Below are 21155 nucleotides of genomic sequence, written 5' to 3'. Positions count from 1 at the left end.
ATAGCTTGTTCTACAACACATATTTATAAGAAACAAAATAATAAAAAAAAGATTTTAATGTATTTTTGAAATGGTTGAGAGGAACCTTATTTTTTACAGAGAGGAGACAGAAGGTCAGCATTAGTTACTGTAGTTAGCAACTTAAGCTAACATTAACTTCTGTTCTAATTTTAGCCTTAAAAATATACCATTAAGTGATACAAGTTGTTTTTACTAGTAAAAACAATCCTTATGGATTTTACTAGTGAACATATAATCAAAGATAACAGGCTTTTAACGTAAATAACGGTTATATAACTAGTCAAAATGATATTAAAGATATATTGTCCTGCTAACATCATAAGTTAGAACAGATTCATAGATCTGCAGAGCTAAAATATTAGCACAAATTTCCGAGCAGGTATCAGAAATTATTGTTTTCATTAGTTAAAAAAGTACCACAGAAGTCCTGAATTAAAGTTTTTACTTTAAATAGCATGTGTATCACTGGGATAAATGGGTTGCCATACAAGCAAACCTGAAATGCCAAATAACTGTTAATAAGTCTTGCCTGATCGACTAAATTTGGAGTAAAAATCAAGTTTATTTTATTTTTCACTAGACTATTCCTTTAGCCTGTGCAGGTTAAGAGTAAGTTGCAAATGTCATTAATAACAGTGCAATGGAAGAAAGAAAACTTAAAAAAAAAGAAACATGGAATGGGCTTTTCCCTATATAAGCACTTACCTTTTTTTATTTTTTTTATTGTCTTTGTCTAACTCTAGCATTAATGTTTTGACTCCAGAGGGTTGAGTAATTACAGAGAGTAAAACTGAAGTCAAGAAAAAAGAGAGAGAGAGAGAGAGAGAGAGAGAGAGAGAAAAAAAAAACATGTTCTGCTACAGCTTATTGTGTCGAAAGAAAAGATCTTTGTGCCCTGAGCTCCACACAGGCCTTCCATTATGAACTTCATGGTACATTGAATGTCAAGGCGAGCTGCTTTTTTTGCTGATGAAAATCTTGTAATAATAATAAAAAACAAACAAAACACGCAAATTCATTTATTTCTGTTGATTGAGAAGAAAACACAAGCTCAACAAATCATTTAACATTTTTATTAATTTCACTTTGACATCATTACAGGGACCACATTTCCCCCCCCTCTCCCTCCACTTTATTTTCCAAAGCTCCCAAGATTAACTTAATTATAACTAACAAACTGAACATACGTAGATAGTAGTTATCACATCTAAATCAGCAAGAGTCCAAAGCAAAAACCAAGGATAAACAGGACTTCTCTGCATCTCCCTCCCCAATAGAGAGACAGAAAAACTCAAAAACAGGTGAGAAATTGGGGAGAAGAGCAACATGCTGTTAAACTACAGAAGTTAAAAATCTGCAGGTTATTTAATCGAAACACTAGTTGAAAAGAGAAAACAATAGAAGCTGTCTACATAGAAAGAGAGAGAGAGAGGTTTGCATTTATTAATTAAACAAAAGAAGAAATAAAACAGGTCGTATTTCTTTAAATTAGTGTTGGAACAAAAAGAAAGAATAAAAATGTTCAAACTAGCTGCTGGAGCTTATCCTACTTCTTCAAGCATCACCACACCTATGATCCACGAGTTGACAACATAATGTATGTTAGTTCTGCAACACAAGGACACAAGTGGTACGAACAAAGGATACTTTCAAGACGTTGGTGAGCGTGTCTGAGTGTGCCATTTGCGCGCATGCATAGAAGAAAGCGTGGGTACGAGAAAAAAAAAAGAAGAAAAAAAATGGAACGTTGACTACAGTTGAACTTTTAAGGGGTGGAGAAACACATACAAACACAATCAAAAAAAAAGAGGAAGGAAAAAATAAAAACCCTGGCATTTGGTTTTGGCCATCAAAGTCCAAGTTCGGTGAACTTGACCCTTTATGGGAAAACTCCATGTGAGGCAAGTTCAGGCTGAAATGAGTTCCTTTGTGAACACACAGGATTGCATGCGTCAGCTGGAATGCTCTATAAATATTACAATGTAACATTCAGCAGTTGATAGACATCTATGTAGTAGTATTACTGTTTAACTCTGGTACTGTGTTTATTCATTGGTAAGTCAATATAAATACAGGTATACATATACTGAAGCCTAGGTTAGTGCTTCATTAAGGTGAATGCAAATGCTTCCAGATGGTTCTAGAGCAAGGCCAGGTAGAATCCAGCGCCATTTACACACACACACAGAGGGCAGTAAGCTTAGTGCATCCATTTTTAGTCCTAAAGTCCCTTTCAGTGTATGCTTACACACAACTGTATAAAGTCTGCTCACCTTCTCATGTAACAAACACAAACACATCTCCAGCTTTTTCAACATGTGCTCTGCATCCTTAAATTAAGAACAAGAACCTTACAACACACCAATGCAGACCACTTTTTAAATCACGAGAAAATCACCCAGAGTGTTAGAAAAGTTCTCCAAATACTGATCCGGGACCAGCGTTTAGCTTGGAGACTGGTCCACGATCAGCAGGGAGAACACCTTTTCCCCACCAACCTCCAACACCAATCACACTCCTTCTTCTGTCCCTTCAAAACAGCAACATCGTCTTTCTCAACGTCTCGGCTATTCAGAAGTTCTGAAGATTCTATACAGATAACTCAACCTTAAAATTAATAATAATAATCATCAATAGTAATAATAGTCATAATAATTATAATAATATTTACTTAAGATGCCAATGCCAGACTGGGGAGTCAAGAGCAGCTATCCTACATGTGACCTAATAATAATAATAATAATAATAATAATCATAATCATAACCTGAACAGGAATAATCAGAATAACGCACGCACATGAACTCAGGAGATCCGAGTCTCAGACAGATGCAAGAGACAAATAAGAGGCGCAAGAGGATATTGGTTCTTTTTTTTCTTTAAATATAAAAAGCAAGGCTAACTACTTCTTCACAGCAAAGAGCCTGTTTGTAATCTTACTATATATACATACACAATTAAAATTGAAACGCGCAAAAAGAAAGAAAGAGAACAAAAGAACAAAAAAAAGACAGAGACAGGACAGCGAACTAGACCAAATTGTCTAAAACCAATCAATCAATCAATCAATCTGTGTAAGTGTGTGTCTGTGTGAGAGACTAGTAACAATCAGTGCATTGCAGTTTAATAGTTTTATAATACATGAGCAAATATTTTAAGGTGAAAAAAAAAAAAAAAGAGAGAGATAAGGGGGGCTTGGGGGGGCAAGAAGAGCTATGAAACTAGGATGGAGAAAGAGCATGCAGGCCTGCCTGTCCTTTTTTCTTTTACTGTTTGCCTTTTGCCCTGTGAATATGTTCCCATAAGCACAGGCCATCGAATCCTCATCCTTATGTACTCATACATTTCACTTTATTAATAGCACAGCGCCTACGGACACTCGGGAAACCAGGTCAAAGATTCAGTCTAGTTCACAAACCCTGCCGCCCAAAGACGGGCACCATATATGGGCATCCAGTTGCAGTATTACATCACTTCCTGTGTTTGAGTCGCCAGCCTCTGGAGCCCCACGCATCTTCTCCTAATGCTTATAGTTAAGCTGCAGAGTTAACATTGATTATCAAGAAGCTTCTGAGATCTTAGAGACTAGCTGGTTCAGTGCAGATGGTTGGTGAGATGTATCTGGGGGAGGAGGAGGAGAGGAAGAGGAGGGGGGAGGGGGATAAGATTAAACTGAAGGATCAGGAAGATAGAAGGGAAGAAAGGAGAGGATGCAGGGAGGGGCTTGGAGGCAATGGGGTGGTCACGGAGGGATCCGAGAGGTGGATCATTCCGCTTTACTGCGCTTCGCTGCTCCAGGGAGCTTCTCTTGTAGCCTGGTGGGGAAAAAAAAGAAGAAGAAAAAAGGAGTGAAATTAAAAATAGAAGAACTATATATAACTGACCAATAGGTGGCAGTCATTCAATCTAATTGCCGCTTTACTCCCACTGACAGTATGCTCAAATCTAATTTAGATCATACCATCTATTAACATTAAAATTGTAAATGCATAAAGCAACACTAAAACTTACTTGGCAACTGTAGCATTGATCTGAGTGCGTGCCACATCAATGTAGTGGTCTATCTGGGTCTGTAGAGGGAATTAAAAAATTAAATAAAATAAATTGTAATAATACCAGGGATTAAAGAGAACATCTAATTTGTCACAGGTGTAAAGTCACATTTAAAGTGTTGTGGATCTTCATTTCTGTTCACTATGGTGAAAAAGCTGAAAAGTGGGTTATCATGGTTTTGAGGCCACGGCATATTTCTGCAAGCTGGAAGTTAAAGTGACAGCTGTACCAAAACAGAGACATGGAGAAAAACACACGTTCTACCTTTCTACCACTGCATCTAATAAGAAACTAGTATCTTAGTACCTTATGAAGAGACCAGTCTTGCATATGGTGCATCTGTACACCATGCTGAATCCAAGCATATTTAATAAAATAAAATAAAAAAATTCAAACTGATCTAACAATATATTTTTTCAGACACTCACCTTGTTCTTCTCATACAAAGGCGGTACACTGAAGACAAGGATGTCCGCTGAAAAACAAACAAACAAACAAAAAAACCCTTTAAACTTCTTAAAAAGATAAGCATGCATACAGTATATATTAGGGGTGCGCGATATGTCTCTAAAATAATATCACAATATTTCAGGGTATTTTTGCGATAACAATATATTTGGCGATATAGGAAAACAGAAAATTAATTAATTAATTTCAGGAATGTAGTATAAGAGTATTACAGCATAATCATAATGTGGCAAAATAAATAATATAGCATAAAATAATATAATGCAGCAAAAAAATATTGCAGAATATTTAGTGCATGCATATAAACTGCAAACTGAAACAATTATACAATAAATACACTTAAAGCTTCACAGTAAATAACAGACTACTTTTAAGACAGAACATCTCTATTATTACGATATGGATTTTTAATAATCACAATATTTCTGTGTCACAATATATTGTATACGATATAACATTGCCCACCCCTAGTATATAGTATACAAATATTTGGACAACCCTGGCCTAATTACATAGTAGAAAACAATTTCTGCAGAAAAATAATTAATACCAAGAACACATTGAAATGTTCTATTTTTTAATATAATTAATTTACATTTTTTCACATTTTCTCCCAATTTAGCTAGGCCAATTGCTCCTTTGTTTAGTCACAAAAACTCTTATGAAGTTTCTTCTTATGAATTAAAAAAATATATAATTTGCACAAGGGTGCTCAAGCTACGTACAGTAGTGTACAAATTCCTTTCTGATACTTTCACTTAAACTGAAAGTACAGTTCCTCTGAGAAAGAGCCAAATATATCAGTGGTGGAAGAACGATTAGCATGTCAGTCCTTACCAAGAATGAGGATAGTGATGCCATTGAAGACTGCACCCACGTATGTCAGCAGCCACATGGCCACTGCCAACTGTAATAAAATGACAAAAATAATAAATAAAGCAACAGTGCAGACAAAGCTAAACCGATCTCATAATCTTAACTCAAAAAAATCAAAGCAGGCATATGTTACAGTTTGAGTGCTGCTAATCAGTATCCACTATTAATTTTTCAACACCTATTACAAAACAATGTAATGCATGTATTTATAAGGTCATGAATGAGGTTCATGATAATTGGGCTTCAGCAGCTATACAGTATATTAAGCCAGCCAGTTACTGTCTTTCTCCCTGTGCCTGTGTTTGTGGAGGTCAGTATGTTCTGGGTCAGTCATCCATCTTTTTAATCTCTGTTCTATTTCCTCTCACTGCCATCATCTCCCACTCATTTCATTCACATGAAATAGGCTAACTGATCTTTTTTTGCAAGTCACATAAAGAAATGCTTCTATGAGGTACAGTCAGTGGTGATGACATTATTGTTTAGGAGCTTCCTTTCCTGTGCATGGTGCAGTAGTAGTAGTAGTATACATCCCAGTAAACTGAATAGAATGGAAACTGCCTGCACTAGTGACTACATGACATCAGAATTTGGTGGAGGAGGACATTTTCCATTTTTAGATGCATCTTGATTCAGACATGGACGATTCTGAATCGACTGACAAATAAAGGGAGCCAAAAGGCAGAGGAGAGACACGGAAATATGAGCAACAAACCTGACTGGCTCAAACTAGGGGCGTTTTCACACCTGTAGTTGGTTTCTTTGTTTCAGATCAGTTGGTGAGTTTGTTTACTTGGAGAGTTTTCTCCCTCTGTTTGGTTTGGTTTCACACAGGCATAAACCTAAATGCACCAAAATGCGCACCAATAAACCACGCAAGCACAAAGTGCTGATAAAAGGTCAAAGCTATCTGTGGCAGGAGTAAGAAAGTAAATATAGTGAGAAGATTTTGTGTTCTAGCACATATTTCTGTGCAGTTTAAATCTGCTTTATCATTTAACGCTGTGCATTCAAACACACAATTTTTTTAAATAGGAGGTGCAGTGCAGATGTAAACGTAGTAAACGCAGAGTTGCGCAGATGTAAGCAGTGAATGCAGCACATACCGTGCGTGTGTAAACAGCATGGAACAAAGACAGCATTTGTTCACAGCTGTGGTAATTAGAGTTATCCGGATAATATGTATGATTAAACTTAAAAGATGAATCAAGATCCATCAATAATTGTTTTATAACTGCATTGTAAACCCTTAAGTCGTAATCAAATCAATCGTAATGTGCATGAGGAGATTCACACCCCTTATCAGTACCTGCTTGTTATATATATATTGTTGAGTTGAGCACAGAATTTAATACCAACCATTATTTCACCATAAAAAAAGCAATAAATGTGCATGCCTGCAAGAGTGTGACTGCTGTCAATAAACATCTTCTGCGAACACAGAACAAAGAAGTCATGAGGGGTCAGGAAAGGCCAGGCCTTATGCTAACAGCTAATGGACCAACCTTGAGGGAATCCACCAAGTCTTCAACCAGGAACAGGCGGCTCATCTTCTTGAGTGCGCGGTTGATGTAGGTCAGCGACGCGTCCACGTGCTTGCGGAACGTCTCGGGAGGCACGCTGACATCCTTCTCCATCAGAGCCCTGAAACAAGCACGGGTCAACCCAATTAGCCCAGCAGCAATATCCCCACACACAAGCGGAGAGACAGCAGACGTACCCTCAAATCATCACTCTGCTCTTCTATCCTCACATCATTAAGGCAGATACTGAACACTTAACACAACTACTGAAATACTGCACTATAGCCTAGTACAGGCCAAATCATAAAAAATACATGGTAAATACACAAACAGTGCAAAATGTTGATTAAATGGAAAGGGCTTAGGTTTAAACATCAGGGATGGGCAATACTGAATTATTAAAATACTATTATTTTTTAAACTTTCATGACTATTTTAACATTTCAAATATATTTTTTCTATGATGCCAAGTAAACATAAGCTGGAGTCAAAATCCTGGAAAAAGCAGACCCAGGCAATTCACCGGCATGAAACCAAGTACAGTGCCCTAAAGATCTCTTGTTTGAATAGAAGATATATTACAGGGAATACACACATAGGTCTAAGATAACTAGTTCTTATTGGACAACATATTGTCAAAGGAACAATTAAAATGCACAACAGTATTGTCATTTGACTATAGTTTTTTATTATTACGAAATAATGATAATGTAATAACATAATAATGTGATGAGACACTGTTTCACCGCAGAGGCAACACACAAATATGTCAAGTTGAAAGCGGTATGGTCTCTGGACATTTGTAGCAGCATGTAATTCTATGCATCAAAACAGTGTGAAAGAGTACAGCAGCAGTAAAACTGTATTCCCCACCATTGTGGATAAAGAGTTTGTCGGTTAAAATCGAGTTGATAAAAGGTGCCATATTTTTCACACTATAATTTTTCTGGGTTTTGTTTATACATAAGTCACACTGGATAATAAGGTGCATTTTAAGATACACTATAAGGAACTTCTAATTCAGCAGGTCTCGCAGCTGGGGCTATGTAAACAAAACTGTAATAAAGACTTTATTTGAAAGTCAAATGAGTGCTGGATGTTAATCTGCACAGATTTCTCGTCTGAAAACTGTTTATGTTGGGTGATTAAAGCGCATAAGATTTTTACAGTTTAGCTTTACGAGTTAAAAACGGGAGTGTATGCTGAGGGTGACACATTCTTTTGTTATGCTTTACGGTGAAATTCCATGTCTGCTGAAAGGGCTGTGAATGACATCAGATAGAAAAGTATGCCAGGAATGTATAGATTTTTGGGTGTGAACGTGGCTAAAGTCTGCTGAGTAGAGTGAATATTGTACAACATCACAGTAATGAGCCTAAAGCCGTTGCATACCAGACGGGCCACAAAGTGGATTAATATAAATTTCTCAACTAATTATTAATTTATAACTGTCACTAGTTAAAGACATTACTAATCATAAATATTTTAACCAATCTCTCAATTCATTATTATTTACTATTATTATTATTATTATTATTATTATTACTTCTTAAAGAGAACATATACCTCTTTTCATACAAGTTGGCAAAACATGTATACAAAATATGTTTATTAACTTCTTCGCACAAAATCACTCTCATATAACAAGATCTCTCCAGTTCTATTCTTGCCAGTTTCAGTAACTTTCAAATTGAGACGTTTAAGGGCTCTGTCACTTTTATGCAAATAAGCTGTTGTGGGCCACACCATGTTTACGCTTTTCATTTTTCAGACTATAAGGTGCATCGGATTATAAGGTGCATTAAGCAACACTAGTATGGATGCCTACATCGAAGTGACCAATAGTTTTGCCATGTTTCCCTTCTAATGGGGAAGCTGGTAGAAGCGCCCAAGTGGACAAAACTGTAATTCTTAATTTAAAAAATAAATAAATAAAACTAAAATAAAACACTTTCTTTTAAAGTCAAACGAGCGCTGGATGTTAATCTACACAGTTTTCTCTCCTGAAAACTGTTTATATGGGTGAGCAAAGTGCTTCCATTTATTTACAGTACGCTTAGATTTTCAATATTTTGTATAAGTTTCAGTTCCAGTGACCTTTTACTAAGGCCAGGTGCAGCAGCATTAGCATTAGCTGCTAATCGCAGTCCTAGCGGGACGTAAATGCCGCCCAAAAGCAACCATGAGTGTTCCTGTAAGCCAGGGTGATATTAGGTAGTAGTTCATCCCACGTAACTTGTCTTAACACAACACTTACACAGACTACCGTGCAATATACTCACCTCTGAAATCGTAAAAACGTAGTGCTGTTGTTAGCGGCTAATGCTAATGCTGCTGCACCCAGCCTTACATTGTGGAGAACTGAAAAAAAAAAAAACTCACCCTTTAACTCTGTACTTTAACGAAGTGGCTTTACTGCTCCTTAATACCTGCATAAGGCACACCGGATTATAAGGCATATTGCTGTTATTTGGGAAACTAAAGGATTTTTAGTAATGTTTAATAATGCATTAACTAGTGACGATTAATAATTAGTTGAGACATTAATTAAGCATTTAACAATGTTTATTGCTGTCGTAAGCACTGTTATTTGTGACCCTTATTTGTAAACCCCTCTTGATTAGGTGAAATCCAAGCGCAGTGCACATGATCTTACTTGAAGGGGTGTCCCTCACTGGATTTCTGCACGGCCTGGATGACTGACTTGTAAATGCGGAAGGTGATGGTGACACAGAGCAGAGCCAGGAGCAGGTAGGAGATGACGCTGATCACGCTGAAGGCTGCCAGAGACAGCAGCAGCAGCAGGGAGGTGCCGAAGACCACGCCTGTCTTCTTCGGGTCCCGCCAGTGCACCAGATCATGTACTGCAAGAGAGAGAGTGTATGTGTGTGCATGGGGAGTGTGTGTGTGTGTGTGTGTGTGTGTGTGTGTGTGTGGGAGTGTATGCATGAGTGAGCGAGTGATGTGCAGTGAGGTGGTGGGTGGTGTAAGTAAGAAGGGAAGAAAGTGAGATAGAAGACAAAACAATTAATATCTCCAATGATTCAGATTTACTCTCTTTCAAATGCTCATGTCTAAGCTTGTCCAAAACTAATCTAGTACTGCCCATTCCTAGCACTCCTGTCACTTAGTCATAGTTTCATTGTGTGTTGTCTTATCTTTATGAATCTAGTGAAACAAGGACAATTTCTATATAGTTGCGTTACATAATTCAGTACGGGAGTTCCTAAGCGGCCTCCGCTCCAGCGTGAAAGGAACCTTTTAAAGAAGCCTTATGTAAACAGCAGCCTCCACGTGGAGAAATGCCTTGGGCACTTTGTATGTGTGATGTGTGCTCCACCATCGCATACACAGAAGCATACACACTCGCTGAAGTTCGCTTCCTCACTCTCCAGTTCAGCTTGATCAGTGTCTCAGACTTTCCTCCTAGTGTTGCAACTCAAAAGGACCAACTGTTCCACCACAGGAAAAGCCGGCTAGAACTGGCTCTTCATATTAAAACACTACCCTCCTGGTTTCTGTTCTAGAAACCTCCTCCACGAGCATGTGAGGGGATGGGCACTACAGCGCACAACTCGTGCAAGCCACCCACTGCATGCAGTGTTCCCTCCTCCACCCTGTCTCTTCCTATATATTAATATAATGAAGCAGAAAGCTCCTCTGCACTTAAAAAGTCCTGGAGAACTCACTCTACTTACGCATTAATTGCAACGATTAGGCCCGTCATGATAATTACATTAATCAACATATCATACAACATCATGACCCCAATAATATTTGCTGACCATTATACTGTCTGGTACATTTTTTCCTGAGCAAAAAGAGCTTATTAAATGTGAAAAAGATTTTGGTAAGAACATGATACAACCTTAAACCTTAAAATACCTTAAAAAAAAAAAACGTATCGCAAATAAATATTCCTAAAGCAATGTTTAAACAATGATTTTTTACTCTTAATAAGAAGGGTTGGACAATGAGGTAATTTATAATCACAATATACTTCCTAATTTTGGTTGATACAATGCAATTCTGATATTGATATAAACAGTACAAAAGCTAAAAAATGTTTGCTTTAATCTCTTGTTCAGGCACAGCATAGTGATTTATATAATATTTTTAAAGAACACTGTTGATATGAAAAAAAGTTTATCACTCTTTAAAAGAGTGTAGTGACTTCATGCGGTTATGTTTTTTTTTAATTTTATTATTATATTAGTCGCATAAAAAGAAAACATCATTATTTATAATACGATTATTATAAGCTTAGTCCTAAGAATAAGAAAAGGTGCAATTCATTTTAATTAAATCACAGAATTCTGTTGTGATTATTTAAAATAAATGAATAAATACATAAATCGATTAACACCACTAAAATATACGACTCTGGAAAAAACTGACACTACGTCAAAACAAGTCCATATTCATCAAGTTTTAAGTGTTCAGAAATCAATGTTTGATGGAATAACCCTGTTTTTTTTTTTAATCACAGTTTTTATGCATATTGGCATGTTATCCTCCACCAGTCTTACACACTGCTTTTGGATAACTTTATGCCTGCACTCCTAGTGCAAAAATTCAAGCAGTTCAGCTTGGTTTGATGGCTTGTGATCATCCATCTTCCTCTTGATTATATTCCAGAGGTTTTCATTTTAGTAAAATCAAAGAAACTCATAATTTCTAAGTGGTCTCTTATTTTTTTTTTCCAGAGCTGCATATATTAATATCAAATACGTGTCAAATATTTATCAGTCCCATCTGAAGACCTGCAAAAAAGGGTGGACTCAATTTAACTTAGGATAAAGCAATTTCAGCAGGTATCTGTAGAGCTACCTCCCTTTTAAAATACAATAATACATTGTTAAACAATAGAAAACCCACACAGTCACTCTCGCACCATAGATAAACATTCCAGTTCAAACAAACCACATAGTGGACCACCATAAATGTGTTTACAAAAACCGCTCATCATGACATAACTGCAGCACAATGGTGCAAGGCCAACGATTCAAAGCCTCAGAAAGCACACCATTGTTTTCACCTCTCCATTTCAGATGCTTTGGGGCTAGCAGCGAATGCAGGCGTGGGGTTTCCTGCTCGCTCACTGCAGGGGTCTGAGTCCCTCCCAGCATGCTTTGCCAGTGCCCAGAGGGAGGCAGCCTGGACTGAGTGCTCGTTTATTATCGCTCCCTCCCTTTCTCCCTCCCTCGCTCGCCTTAGCGGCCCCAGATACAGCAGCACGTCCCAGCGGCAGCCGAGCCGCAGTGGCCTCTTTTCAGTGCTGGCACTGCTCGCCGTTTAAAGGCACAGGCCCTTTTTTGTATATATTATTCCCCCTCTCACTCACTCTCATACATGCACTCATACGCACACGTGTGCAAGTGCAAGCCCACGTGCGTTTGAATCATTTAAAAGGCACGTACACAGGTTACACATGAAAGAGCATGTGAGCTTTGAAAAAAAATATGTAATTATATATTCATACACTGAGAGTGTGTGCCAAAAAAGTATGTGTATTAAACCTGGACATTTCCATCCAGTTAAATTGATGCGATTCATTTAGGCCGGTGGTTTTATCACACTCGGGTGAGATTACCAAAATAACCACACAGAGACCGCTTGAGAAAAAAAGCTGGACTCTTTCCACTTCCAAATGAACACTATGCAAGTGTACGACCATGGTAAAAACATCATACCACCTTAATCTGAACCAACTATCAGGTGAACTCCCCAGATAATTTCTACAACTTAATTAATTAATAATTTGAACAAATTCCATTTCTACTGTTAAACTGTGTTTAACTGTACAGAAATATGCACTAATCCAGAACTCAGGACATTCTTTCTGTATTTACTTTCTTGCAAATTTGGGAGAAAGAACGTTCTCATGTAGTTTTAATGTCCCATCAATTTTTTCCTGTGCGACACCAACCCAACAATAAGTAGATATTCCAAGTTTACAAATGCGTTAACTTATTCTGACTAGAGCAAACAAATTTGACTAAATTGCTAAATATAAATATATCTAGATCTGTTTTAATAATTATTTTTTTGTTTTTTTAATATTTGGCTTAAACAATTAAAACCACCCACTCTCCCCCCATCACTTGCAATGTTCCAGACATTATACAGGATACGCAGCTCAGACACATCAGCCAATAGACGCCTGTGCCAGCAGGAGACTGGGGAAACAGCATCTGGGAGAGCATGGCCAACTGTGCTCTCAGGCTCCAGCTGCTGATGCAGCATGACCCAGAATTTTTTAATTTGTGATTCTTTAAAAATAATAAAATAATAAATAAATAAATGAATGTCTAGCAATTCAGACATTTACAGGTTTGTGTAAATGCTCAATTCCAAGGTAAACATTCAATTCGTCATAGCATAAGCACTTTCCCTAGGACACAACCAGATGCCTATATTAAAAATAAATAAGATGCTACAACAGGTGCATGTGTGATGAGTGATGCTACAAAAGACCCATATTTGGGTCCATAAAAAAACAGATTCTGTAAGAAATATGAAAGTGTGGGGTACCTTTCTATTGGCATTTTAAACATTTGAAAGGTTCTTCATTCTTAAACATTTTTTTCAAATATGATTCATGGTTTTTCAGTGGAAATGGACGACTCCCTGCCCTGCACATTTGAGTTTCCTGATTTAACACTCCCAACACTACCATCAACAGGAAGGGCCTGTTATGTAGCTGATTAGCTGGATCAGGTGTGCTGGGAGCAGGGTAAACACTCAAATGTGCAGGGCACGACGGTCCTCCAGGACCAGGTTTGACAACCAGTGTTCTAAAGCATGGCTCTGTACCCTTGGAAAACATCAAAGGGTGTACAGCTAATAGTATATTTTGAATTTAAAGCTATTTCCAACAGTGTTATAATGATTTTACAATGTTTTTCTAACCTTCTTCAGTTTTGTACAATGTATTGGAACCTGTGCACCCTTACACGCTACCGTATATTTCGCACTGAAAGGCGCACCAGATTATAAGGCGCCCTATCAAAAAACACCTATTTTCATATATAAGGTGCACGTGATAAGGCGCTCTATGTGCAAACGAGGGCTGAATGTTAATCTACACAGATTTTCCTGAAAACTGTTTATTTGGGTGAGTAGAGCGCTTCCGTTAACTTCCACTAAGGTTGGGTGTTGCAGCATTAGCAGCTTATTGCTTGTACTACGCCGACAGCACTACACTGAAGAATCCTGAGAGTTCCAGTAAGACAGGATGATATCAGCTGGTAACTGAGCTCTATGGTTATTCAATATTTAAAAATAACACTTTTAAACAAAGGGCAGGATTACGGACCATGCTGCCTGCAAAACAAGGTGGCTAGGAACATTTTTTACATCTCATGAACAGTGAAGGCACAAGAAGAATAGAGTCTCTAAAAAGAAGGAGTCAGCAACGTTGCTCTGCATACAATTTGCTTGTATGCCCGGACTATAAATCATATCAGCAAATATAATTTTACAGGTGCCTCCTACAAAACAAACTTATTCAATCTCAAAAACATACAAATTGAACAAAGTAATGAAAATTACTAAGTATTAAAAAGTGCAGCTAACTTATAGGTTTACTTCATCACAAGCAGAGACAAGAAACTCATTACTTTGCATCATTTCCCCAAGTCACTCCAAATCACGGTACTTAAGCCTCCAGTTCCGCTTAATAGTGACAAAGACGGTTGAGAAGAAACTGATATGGCTCCGTTAAATTGACATGCTCACCCTGAATTAAATTTCCACTGCCCTCTGCTGTAAAAAGACAGCGGGCCAGATAAATCTGCATCAAGCTGCAGAAATCTAACACTCGAGACAGGCTTTACTGCCAACTTCTAAAGCTGTGCAAACTGATACCAAGTGGACATTAGATTTAGATGCATGTTTAGATGCATGTTTGCGATTCTGACTTGGGAGTCTGGTTGGAATCAACAATGCTGCAATTCTATAAATCTTCCTATATAGCAACAAGCCAAATGTCACAAGCCTTGGAACTAGCATCATGTCCTGTGACTTTTGCTGTGTCCAATGGAAGTAAAGTGATGCTGCACTGGTCTGTGGGATATGTATTGAGCCTCCTCTGCATTGAATTTGGATGTGCCAAACTCTCTTTTCTTTTTGCATGGACATTCAACTACGCTGTTAGTTTGAGGTGGGTAATCCAGTCAATAAGGTTTTCTCAGAATACACATGGTAATGTGGATTAAGCATTGTTAAATTTCTACGCAACCTCTGAAAGGAATGTCCAGAATCTATCTAGCACCCATTATAAGCTTGAACTCGTATCACCTTGCCATGAGCATGCTGGCCAGTGTTCAACCTCATTCACAGGACCTTAGTAGGAACTTGGTATGGGCATTCCTGAGTTTTCCCCTGAATGAACACTACATTAATGTATATAGACTGCTATAATGTGTATATTTATGACAATCGTGTATACATAGGAATATTACAAATATGTTACAAGAGGTAAAAATAATACCAAAATCAAATGATTTTTTGTTAGTGACAGAGTACCTAGTGCACTACATCTAAACGTTTATGGCGTTGAAAGAGTTTTTAAATTCTCATAAACATGCAACTAAATATGATGGTGTTGTCAAAACCAAACTGGATTTAAGGCAAAACTAGGTGAGTTTAAGGCACAGTTCTTTCTTTGCGTGCAAGGTTAGCAGGCTGATAGCCCAAAGGAAAGGCAAGTTACCTGACACGTGGGTTAGTATTGCTGTCAAGACATGCTCTGCGAGGTGGTAGGCTTCTGCCACCAAAATGTCGATTGCCTCTACCTCTTTGGCTAACGAAACGTCAGGCTGATACTCATTTGGAAGTTGCTGAGGTGTGGCGACGGAAGACTCCGATTTAGGCAGAGGTTTTGAAGCCTCCTTTGAAGAGACCACGGTCGTTTTGTTAGAAACGCTTGTTTCATCCTCGTCATCTTGGCTGCTCCCAAGCTCTTTGAGTGCAGAGATGGTAAGACGCTCCTGTTCAAGGTCCATGATCATAGCAGGAGAAGAAGAAGCATCAGACATAAGACCCTTGCCGCTGTGTCCTAGACCAAGACTATCCGGTTCCTCATCCTGTCGAGACTTCAAGCACTCCCTCATGAACTCCACAAAACTGTCTGTTGCTGCTGTCTCAGAACATTCTGGCTCAATGTTCTCAGGCTCACTTGTGACTTCTGGTGACTGCCTGTCTGCAACCTCACACTGGACTAGATCATTATGGTCAGAGTTAGTCATCACTAATCCCTCCGTCACATCCATTGTCACAAAATCGGAGATTACCTCACTGATCTTGCCGGATGAATCATTATGGAAAGAAGGGAAAGGAGCAGGAGCATTCTCTTGAACAGAGGACAGTTCCTCTATGACCTGGGACATGTAATCATCCTCCTCCACTAGAGAAAAATCTCCTGGTGCATGTACAATCTTCTGATCCTCAAGGTTGTCAAGTTGATCCACTAATTCAGGAACTGGTGTTTCATTTCGAGGAGGCTGAGATTCAACAAGAACTTCTGTGGAAATGCCAACAGGGGATGGCTCAGGCTTAAGAAAGGCTTGTTTGCTGTCATTAAGCTCCTCATCAAATTCATCAACAGCAGCTTCGTCAATTGACTGCTGAGCAAACACAGAGTTATTTTGATTGTCAAATTGGTGAGAGTTGGATTTTAGTACTTCAAACGACTCCCCAACATTATCATTACAAACGCCTGAACGTAGCTGGTCTTTCAAAGCTAACTCCTCACTGGCATAATGGTCCAGATATGTATCTATGTCACTAGACTCAAGCTCATTTGACAGATCCTGATCATTTGGGGGAAGGTCTGGTGTGACTTCTGAAGTCTTGTCAGGTTTAATATCATTCATGCAAAACTCTCTAAAAGGCTCATCCAGATTCTGAGCCACATCTGATTGCTTTTGCGAGTCTTCAGAACTGAGGTCCTTTGAGTCATTATAAGTCTGGATGGAACTCTCATCGCCAACATCATCTTTGGCAATCTTGTGCTTTGAAGAATAATCTGTGTCAAAATCTTCAACATTTGTTCGTGAGGAAATTTCTTCTTTCAGAACATCTTTAGATCTTTCTTCAGAAACCTCTGATGGTTTTTCAGAGGATACTGAAACTTGTCTTGTAGGCTCTCGCATTATCTCATACTTATCATCATCATCATCATCGTCATCTTCATCCGGCTCCACTTCATAATCACTGATGATGTTCTGCTCCTCTGTCTCAATGACATTAATGATGGGCACCAGAACATTCCCAGAACGTTTCCCACATTCATCTGAAAAAGAGGACTTCTCTACACATGGTCCAGCTTCCGGAGCATCAGTGCTAGCAGACTGAAGGGCATCACTTGCATCCTCAATAACCATATCATCAGATTCACCAGAGCTGTCAACTTCATGAATTTCTACAGACCCAGTGCCACCACTTGGGGAGGCAGATGGCTGCTTTGCACTTGAATCTTCCTGAAGAGCAGGATGTGGAGAAGACATGGAAGGAGATTCAAAGCCTGTAGGAGGTTCAGGGGATACAACAGATGCAGGTATCTCAGATGCCGGATTTTCAGGATTATCTGATGGGGCTTGTGCGTCACTGTCAGGTTTCTCTTGTTTGTCCCACATATAAGCAGTAGGTAAAAATCTGAGATCAAATTCTGACTCCTCTTCAACGCTGTCTTGCTTGGACTGTTTAGTATCATCATCCATGTTTTTGGTTACTTCTGTGGGAATGTCCATAAATTCATGAGGAACACCAACAAACGATTCAGGAACCGTTGCATCTGTTTCTTTGCCTTTTATCTCTTTGGTTGGGCTTTCTTGTATAATAGTAGCTTCTTGCATTTCATCAAAATCAGGATCAGCAGCACTGAAATCAGGTGCTGGCGGCAAGTGGGCCCTCATCCAGTCTGCAGTATCCTCAAAGTCGCTTCCACGCCTGACCTCGCCGAGTATTTCAAAAGGCGATTCTGGCGAATCCTGTTCAGTGGACGTTGCTCTTTTCTTCAAGGATGAACGAGAGGAGATCCCATGCATCTCCGTAGGGGACTTTTCATAATGGCGTTCTCGGAAATGAGGAAATCCTCCTTCACTCCAATCAGAATCATTCTGCTTCGCAGCCAGAGCTTCCAATGCTTTGATTCGCTCAGACACAGGGGACACCTTTATGGGGGACGTGTCCTGGTTTTGGGATCCAGGTGACGATTCAAAAAGCTCTCTTTTCTCTTGGAAACTACGATCTATGTTTCCTCCAGGTGGTCCTGACGATTCGTTACCATAAGTCATAGGGGAAAAAGAACTTGGCTGGGATGAAAAACGAAGTGAGGTGGCCACGCCCTCTGAAGGCTTGTCAGAGCCCAGTACCACCCTTTTGTCTGTGTTTATTAAAGAAGAGGGAAAGGGGAAAGAAGGTAGGGAGGAAAGAAAAATCAAGGCACACTCTATATTAATATAGATATGCTAAAGTGAAGGCCATACTTGCAGCTCTGGTGAAATGTGAAGAGTTTACCTTGAAAGGCATATTTCCATTTAAAAATGTATCCTCTTAAATGCTTCAAAATGTGCCTTTCCAGGTACATAGATTCAGAGACAAAGACAGGCTCCAAAAACTTTAGCAATCAGCAATTAGACTAGTACTTTAAGTAGCATTCCAATGATGTTTGGTAGCATACATTTTGTTGCAGCTGAAGCAATCATGCATTGCATGGTTTGAACAATTAATGAAGGACATGCCAGTCAGACAGTGTATTATTTTTTTCGTTCAGGAATCTAAATGATGCAGAAGGGTTCCTCAACTAAGTGACTGCAATTTATTACCCGTGTTCATCAATAATAAATAAATGTGTTTTATTAATGCTGCATCTTTAACAGGGTCACTGGTGAAAAGAAAATCACAGAATTCAAATCCATCCAAGTTCCAATGGAAATTCCTTTATGTAAAAGAATTAAAAATACTAAACAGCAAAACATTTCTACAGAAAAATGAATGTGAATTTGGGCTGAAGTAAGAACATCTTGGGTGCTTTTCCAGAGCATGTTACCTTTACAACTCACCTAGACTGCACAAATTTGGTAACTGGTACTGGCCACTTTTTAGGTATCTGCTTACACATGGTTTCAAGCAGTCCAAATAATACGAGTAGGGACTATAACATCTAGTGAAATGGAAACTTTGCAGAGTGCTGACTGGCCACAGAGCATTGCCATTTAATGATGATAGGTCATTTAAAATCCACAAACTGAATTCTTGGAATCCTGAAGATCCCATCAGCTGTTGCCACTGTAAAAGTGTTGTCACCAAACACTGTCACTTCTGTCATTAGAGTGACATCATCAGCTATACTTCGGGGATAGTGAAAAGTAAACCAGCATGAGTAGAGTCGAATAGATTCATATAGGTATCATGGAGTGGAAAGCACCACTGGAAGTAAGCCTTAACAGGATTGATGTCAGATACAAAAAAACTTTACACAGTCCATAAAACCCCCCAAAGTAAAACAAGTTCTTTATGATGACTGCTGTGTGAAATGTACCAAAACAGAGACCTACATTCAACCTAACTGCACATGACCATGCAGAAGTAGGTACTCCCATACTCTTCTAAAAAAAAGCATCTCTAACTGCCTACTAATACTGCCACAAGAGAGTTAGAGAGTTCATTAAGAACCAGGTTAACAAATCCAGATGACCTGCATCTTCAACAACAAAGAAAGTAAACTGACTATGTGTGAGCCTAAATGATGCAGCATTTTATTGCATTGTTATTAACTGTTGAGTGCCATAGTACTTTGCTCAGTGGATGGTCCTGCTTCTTTAGTCTAAACATAGTCATTATCACTGTAATGATTCTGTAACTAGCATTAAATGGCAAAAATAAGACAAGAGACGAAAACAAAAAAAAAATCAATGAAAATCATTAAAACAATTAAAACAATAAAGAATCTTCTTACTCTGTGGTAAGAGATTGCATGCAAGATGTCTTAAGGCACAAGCAATTGTGAAGAAGAGCCAGCAGTCGCAGCCATGGGGGGGGGGGGATAACCCAGAGCAGGCATCCTCATGGTCGATCCCTCCCCTGTGTCACTCTACCTGCAGCACCAGTGAAGACTGGGGGAGGCACCTCCAAACGCTGCCAGTGGTGGAGGATGAGGGACATCAAGGACAGGATTCCTTGGGGATACCAACCTGATCCATTTTTAGAATTCTGCCTTCACACAAAGTGAACTTGAACTTCTCTGCTGTCTTAAAATAAGGTGGCAATCTTGGGATTAACGCGGACCCACACTACCATTGACCTACATAATGTTTGCAGCTGGGGTAGACTGGATCAAATGTCTACCATCTGTGAGGACCTTTTTTTTCTGTCTGTCAATCATGATAGATATTGCAGGCAAAATGACGACTAGGTATAAATTATCTTAAGAAGTTTTTGACAGCTTATTTTACTTTTTAACGGGTTTTTGGAGGCGTAATGGTGTTGGCTGTGTGTTAATGTTGAAGGAGTCAAGGTTACAGGTTATTGGGTTATAACTGATTGGTGAGCAAGTCATATGACTACGATGTGTGCATAGTTGAAGGCGCGGTCAAGCAGCAGTTGAGGACTCCAGTCATCAGACGATGCAGAAAACAGGTGGGACCTGGCTGACCTGTTGGGATTCCAGAGTGCATGACTACTAGGGGGCACCAACAGAAACTGGGAGGGTTGTATTACAACAGGGCCTCCAGGGTTATTAGCAAGGGGCAGTCTGGGCTACAGCATGTGACTGGGTGGCGTGCAGGGGTGAAACCTAATATCCACTGTCACCTAAAATCAATATCCACTGTACAGTTTGGTACAAACCAATAGACATACAGGTTGAAGGAGAGGACATGGTCAGATTCACAGAGATGTAAATGAGAGACCGGAGGCTGAGGCTGGAATCTGTTCCAGCTCTCATGAAAGGATCTGTAGATTCATTTGTGACATTCCTCCTGTCCTCTGCTTCAAATATATATTCATAAGAGGTGGAGTTCTCAGTCTATCCAAAATAGTTCTTTTCTTTGAGCACCTAATCTGGTATAAGGAGGAGAGGGGCACTAGAGAGAGGGATTGAGAGGATCATAGCAGCAGCTGAGCAAGAGATGGCATACTACATTAAAGAGACGGGACAGAAGGAGAAGATAAAAAGGAGAAAGAGTTAAAAGGGTAGAAAAGCAAGCGAG

At 39.0% G+C, this 21155-nt stretch overlaps 1 protein-coding gene across 3 annotated transcripts in view; it reads right to left on the bottom strand.

Annotated features, from left to right (window-relative positions):
• Positions 1 to 1079: 1079 nt before the first annotated feature.
• The window catches only part of rtn3 (reticulon 3), a 28206-nt gene continuing 8130 nt past the window's right edge, over positions 1080 to 21155 (bottom strand). For 2 of the 3 annotated variants that reach the window (XM_015607449.3, XM_015607450.3), the window contains 6 exons: positions 9596 to 9803; positions 6922 to 7060; positions 5378 to 5447; positions 4501 to 4547; positions 4031 to 4089; positions 1080 to 3834 (listed from right to left, as the gene is read on the bottom strand). In XM_015607449.3, coding sequence (XP_015462935.2) covers positions 3786 to 3834; positions 4031 to 4089; positions 4501 to 4547; positions 5378 to 5447; positions 6922 to 7060; positions 9596 to 9803 — 572 coding nt within the window. In that variant the 3' untranslated portion in view covers positions 1080 to 3785. Of the gene's footprint in view, positions 3835 to 4030; positions 4090 to 4500; positions 4548 to 5377; positions 5448 to 6921; positions 7061 to 9595; positions 9804 to 15655; positions 18329 to 21155 lie in introns of all 3 variants that reach the window. The other variant, XM_007255706.4, reaches the window with a different exon arrangement.

Source organism: Astyanax mexicanus, chromosome 8, assembly GCF_023375975.1.
Source record: "Astyanax mexicanus isolate ESR-SI-001 chromosome 8, AstMex3_surface, whole genome shotgun sequence".
Taxonomy (NCBI): domain Eukaryota; kingdom Metazoa; phylum Chordata; class Actinopteri; order Characiformes; family Acestrorhamphidae; genus Astyanax; species Astyanax mexicanus.
Note: the sequence above shows the minus strand (reverse complement) of the source record. Positions and strands in the feature narration are given on the sequence as shown.